This window comes from Oryzias melastigma, linkage group LG20 (genome assembly GCF_002922805.2).
Source record: "Oryzias melastigma strain HK-1 linkage group LG20, ASM292280v2, whole genome shotgun sequence".
Taxonomy (NCBI): domain Eukaryota; kingdom Metazoa; phylum Chordata; class Actinopteri; order Beloniformes; family Adrianichthyidae; genus Oryzias; species Oryzias melastigma.
The window spans coordinates 19,747,135-19,753,290 of NC_050531.1; the positions used below are offsets into that span (position 1 = coordinate 19,747,135).

A 6,156-nucleotide genomic window follows, 5' to 3' on the forward strand; every position below is an offset into this window, starting at 1 on the left:
ACGGACCACAGTCCTCGTCACTCTGTTGGATTTGGTGTTGTGAGGCTGAATCTTTGTGATTCAGGATGGCAAATCCCTCTGGTCCGATACTCCGACGAACACACGCGGAATCCTGTTCGTGACGCTAAGATTGTGGTGGAATATTTGTTGATCCGATGAAATGAAGAAATGTCAAACGTTTTCATGAAAGTTTATTAAACAGAGCAGAGAAAAGTACACGCTGGCGAGCATGGCGGAGAGGTCTGCAGAGCTCTGATCTGTGATGAAGGATGCTCACATTTTATACAGTCATACAATCAGCTGTTAATCAGGAGCTTCCAGACAGGAGCGTAAATGCCATATCTGACATGAACAAGATGTTCTAATGAAATCAAAATGTTTACACATTGTGGTCAGGGTGTTCTGAGAATAAGAAAACAAGACGCAGAGGATGAGACATAAGCAAATGTATAATTTCCGTGACACTAGCTGATAACGCATGTAATAAGAAAAAAAACGGAGGTTCTCACAATTCAATTTGAAGTATTTAGCAACCAGTCCTACACAAGTCGACATATGAGGAAGTCTGGTTAGAAAACAGCTGAAATACTTCTGGTCTAAATGGAATATGGAAACCAACAGTGTTCCTCTAACTCAGGGGTCGGCAACCCAAAATGTTGAAAGAGCCACTTTGGACCAAAAAAATAAAAAACGTATGTCATAAATTTAAATGCCTTATATAAGTCTTACAATATAGGCAACACATGCTGCTTGTACATCTATAAAGTAAACCACTATCAATGTGAATTAATAGATTACTATTACATTATGAGCGTTCATGATTTTTTCACGTAAGTCTCAAATTTGGTTTCATTACAGCAACAAACCAGCTGGCAAAGGCTGAATAGCCTCATAACAAACACACAAGCTTTTATTTTGACATCCCACAATGACACAAGGAGAGGGGGTCGTCATCAGTCTCTCCCTCATTCTCACGCAGGTGTAGGAAGAATTCAAACATAACAGGACAAAATCATAAATGCCAACAAATGTTCAACAGTCAGACAACAGAACACATTGAAGATGTGATGAAGAGGCAGAGAGGTGTGGATCCATGTGCAAACGAAAGGTTTTAGTTTTTTTTAGGTTTTAGGAGAGTCGGGGATTTGGGCAGGAGTCAAAACACAAGGAGACAGGGAAAGGAGAAACTGCTTGGATTGTATGCAGGGCAAACAAGACTTCGCAGTGAGCTGTGGTGAGAAGCCAGACTAAAGACTATGGCAGTGATGAGGTGATGGGAAACAGCTGATGAAGATTAATCCAGGTGAGGGCAGGTGATGAGTTCAAAACTCAGGTGAGATCTCCCTCTGGTGGTTGGAGGGAGATGCAGCAGGTTGAACCATGACAGACGAAAATCAAACTTAAATCCAATTCCAATCAGACAGGCAAAAGAATGGGTAACCCACAATTCCTTGCACTGCCAGACCTACAGGAAGCCCAGCGTGGCTGAGACCATCACTACAATATTAATGAATTACAGTATGTTTCATTGCTTTGATGAAATTAAAGAAATGCAATAAAGAAATCAGATTTTTGATGTCATTTTTATTTTGAGGATTCGACAAAACAACAAAAATGTAACGTGCACTTTAAGGTGCTTCCACACTGGCCGCGTCAATCAAGTGCACACTTTCAATGAAGAGTCAATATAAACGCGCACACACCAAAATTCCTGGCGTCCAAGTCTGGAGCGCACGTGAGCGCGCTTTGCTACCCAAGTTTTTAAGTGATTTAAGGGATCATGTAAGGGATAAGGCCAGACAAAGTGTGCATTATCAGAAATTAAAGCTTTCTGTGGAAGCCTTTGTGTTGGATGGTTGTACGTTAATTTCTCATAATGCACACTTGAAACTGCCTTAATACATATTTATACTTCTTAAAAAATAATATTGATCCCTAAAAAACATTTTTGGAGCAACATGAGTGTTGAAATAAAAGAACATCATTCTCATGTATATTCCCATGATCCTTTTTTCTTTGAGCGTAGTGATCTTCTGGAATGTCAGCAGCCTGTGGAACTGTTTCCTCTTTGAGACACTTTGACCTCTGAGTACACAGAGTCCTGCTGCTGACTTCTGTCCTGTAGGGAGACTGAAGATCTTTTTATGATAGTTCATATTCAGCGTCAATGATTGGATTAGGAACATCAAGCTGAGTTGCTGGTTGTTTCTGTTAAAAACAACAAAAAAAGAATAAAGTATATTTGTCAAGATTAAGAAAAAATCTCAACGTCAAGAGAAACATTTTTTTTCTATTCTATTTAAATGAAGGAGTCAGAACATGGTGAAAAGTTTCAAACATTGGCAAAAAAGTCCAGCCGTCACTATTTCATGTTGGATTTGGCCTAGCCTAGTAAATATAAAGCAGTGATGAAATTACCGAATGTCACCAGGATTTCTTTGCCGTTTTTAGAGACCTCTACCCAGTTTACACATCTGCAATTTAATAACTGCACCCAACTTTTTACCTTTTGACAAAAAATATTGATCCTATTATAAATATGCAATGAGAAGTGATTTATTTGATGTTTATTATCAACCTTTTATTAACCTTTAACAGATAGTGCGATCGATATGCAGTGAATGATTGATGTCAAAGAAGACAGGAGAGGAAAAAAACAGAAATATCAGAAGATAAAAAAAATCCACATTATTTATTGCAGGAATGAGAAGACAGGAAGCACGAAAGTCATTCTGAGCTCCACTCAGCCTCTCTTTCAGGTTAGCCTGCTCTGCCTTCGGGTTAGCCTGCTCTACCTTCTCTGCCTTTTCAATTTAAGTTCATTTAGAACTATCTGATTCACTGACCTAAAATGAATCCAGGACATATTTAGCCAAAACTAAACTCAGAGATAAATAGCTGGTACTGAACAGTGCAGGTGAAGTTTTCCAGATTCCTCATATTTCTTCACAATATTCAAGTGTAAATGAAATATTTTAACAAACAAGAATTAATAAGAAATCAATTCCAATTTTAGTATGATAACATTCAGTCCACTTTTTTTCAACATCGAAATAAAAAAGAATGTTCTATCATTGAAAATTCAGTATTTCCAAACATTGGACTGTACTGATGGTTGATCAGTTTTTAGTCTCATGTGTTTTGTACGATGTGATGGCACCTGGTTATTTTACTGTTATAGTAAAAGTAAACACACCACATCTCAATCTAAATTCCAAAATGGTATTTTCCACGATTGATCATCGATTTATCTGATCTCTTTTTTTTACCCTTTTTTTTATTATTTGGTATAGTCTGATTCAGTTTGATTCATTTACAGACATATTGATCTGGTTGGATCATAGGAATAGAAATTGATTAATTGAATAATCGTTACCCACTAATACAAATATTAGATCTTTTGTTGGACAAATGGTTAAACTTTTTATTAAAAGGGCTTTAAGCTTTGTTTTGTTAAAAAAACAAAGCTTAAAGCCCTTTAAAACATGAACATATAATTTTAATAGAAATGTTTACTAACCTTCTGGTGTTGTAAAATTTTCCCAAAAATCCTGAAAGATATCAGAGCCGTTACAATAGCATCAATTGGCAATACTTCAAAGGTGGTAAAGTAAGGGAAAGCTTATATTTGAATTAAAAACAAATTAAACTTACCAAATACAGACAAACAGGGTCATAAGGATTATGATCTCAGCAACTCTTACATAAATGATGGGCTTTAAATAAGGAAAATCTGAAAAAAGGAAAAAACTATCAAAACTTGTTTTTGATTTTTCCCTTCAGGGGTCGCCACAGCGAATCAGTTTCCTCCATCTAAGCCTGTCTTCAGCATCCTCCACTCTAACACCAGCCACCTTCATGTCTTCATTCACTGCATCCATAAACCTCCTCTTTGGTCTTCCTCTAGACCTCTTTCCTGGTAGCTCTAGACTCAGCATCCTTCTACCAATATATTCACTGTCTCTCCTCTGAACATGTCCAAACCATCTCAGTCTGGCCTCTCTGACTTTATCTCCAAAACCTCTAACATGTGCTGTCCCTCTGATGTATTCATTCCTGATCCTATCCATCCTGGTCACTCCCAAAGAGAACCTCAGCATCTTCATCTCTGCTACCTCCAGCTCTGCTTCCTGTATGCTCTTTTCATTCATGACCACTCCAACAAATTTCAAGAAAATTGTGTGGCGACAGCTGATCTTGAAGATTCTGTATGTGACCATAACATAAGTCATTCACTCACTGTCACTCTATACTGCTTCTGTTACATTGTTGGCACTTCAGTGCAGCAAGTCATTCATGAATTTATCTTCAGCAATGTGATCATTTCTCAGCTGTTTCTGTTTAAATAGATATTTATAGTTATTTAAACTAATCATAATACGATCATAATGTATGATGGAATTGTAGGAACGTACATTAAATTGTCAGGTTGTAGCAGTGTCCTGAACAGATCAGAACTATTTAAAATGAGACTGTTAGAAACCAAATTGATTAGTCCTTTTGAGGGAATTTCAAATGTGCTTTTGCTTTCTCTTTCTTTACTTCTCAACTTAAAATACCAACTTTACAGAAATTGAGCTGTTTGCACTTTAAACCATGACATTATTTAATGCAGTTTGTGTTTTTGCTGCTGTTAAATAATCAAGGTTTTACCATTATGATATTTATTGCCATTTACCTTCAACAGTCAGATCAACCAATGGAGACTTCTGCTTCCCCAGATCACTTGTAGCCACACAGTAATAAGCTCCTCCTTCTGTTACATTCATGATGTAAGATTCTCCTTCAGCTACTTTCTGGTCTCCATCTTTGCTGCTCCTGAACCAGATGAAGTTGATGACAGCAGGTTTAGCTCTGCTGGAACAGGTCATCTTCACACAGATACCTGCAGACACTGAAGCTGATGGACTGATGGATACTGAAGTGTCCTTAGGAGCATCTGAGGAAAATGTGACACACAGGAACTTTATTCATCAGAAGCAGCTGAAGTGTGATGTGTTGACAGATCACTTACATGAAACATTGAGAGTCTTTAGTGTCTCTGCTGTCTTTGGTGGTCCTTCATTCATAGGATATCTGGCAGAACATCTGATGGTGAATCCATCATGAGTGTCTGACAGAGTGATGGTCTTCTGGATTTTAGTTGTAAAGCTTCCATCTGTGTTTGTCTCCGTTTGTCTCTGAGAGTCTGCTTGGAGATTCCAGGTGAGTTCAGGAGGGGAGTGAGGACAGGGAGTGGGAGCCGAGCAGGTGATGGAGACAGACGTCTTCTCCTTAAGAACAGCTGGGATTTCAATGCTGGGACTCTGAGGAGAATCTGTGCTTCAAACACAGAAAAACTGTGAATGTTTACATTTTTTTATATAAAATATTTGTTCAAACTTGTCCCAAACAGATAAAAGCTGAAGACATCTTGTGTTGGACAGATTTTACTGTCAGAAGATTCAGACAAAAGAGGAGTTTATTTGTATAAACGCCATTTATTATTTGAATTAAGTTTGTTATTAAATGTTCTTTATGTTGTTTCTGTCAGTAGAAAAAGAAAGTATCAATGTAATTGTCAATGACATACCTAAAGTTCTTACCTTGAATGTTTATCTCAATGAAATTACAACGGTCGACTACTTTAAATTCTCCATCTTCAATCCTAAAATAATATCTTTCTGTATGTTTTGTGGTCAAATTAGAAAACAAAGTGGTGCAGTTTTTCTGTCTCAGGTTTCCAATGATCTTCATTGGATAGATGTTTTCCTTCTTACTGCTGTTGAAAATCACATTGTTTGGATTTTCAAAGTACTGAGTATTGTTTTTAATCCAAACTCCAAAGGTTTCTCTGTTGTTGTCAAACTTCTCTCCATTATTTCCTGGTGTTTTCTTAAATCCACATGGAATTATCAAACAGGATCCACTCAGAGCTTCCAGCTGCTTTGGTGCAGTCATGTGAAGGAATGATGGTTTACTACATTCAGCCCAAACTCCTGGAATGATGAAGAAAATGTGGATTTGATGATGAATTTTTATGAACAAACTGCAGTTCAGCTGCAGTGTAAACAACATTAGAATGAGATATAAATAAAAGCAGAAATTGTTGAAAAATGTCTGTAATTGAAAGAGAACAAACATCTGACCTGGAAGGAAGAAGACACTCAGGAACAT

At 37.3% G+C, this 6,156-nt stretch overlaps 1 protein-coding gene across 1 annotated transcript in view; it reads right to left on the reverse strand.

Moving 5' to 3' along the window:
* The window catches only part of LOC112151016 (B-cell receptor CD22-like), a 16,624-nt gene extending 10,474 nt beyond the window's left edge, over nt 1-6,150 (reverse strand). Inside the window, exons 1-2 of the mRNA XM_036217384.1 lie at nt 6,129-6,150; nt 5,586-5,978 (exon numbers count right to left, since the gene is read on the reverse strand). Of these exons, the coding sequence (XP_036073277.1) occupies nt 5,586-5,940 (355 nt within the window). The 5' untranslated portion in view covers nt 5,941-5,978; nt 6,129-6,150. The remainder of the gene's footprint in view (nt 1-5,585; nt 5,979-6,128) is intronic.
* Between the last annotated feature and the right edge of the window lie 6 nt (nt 6,151-6,156).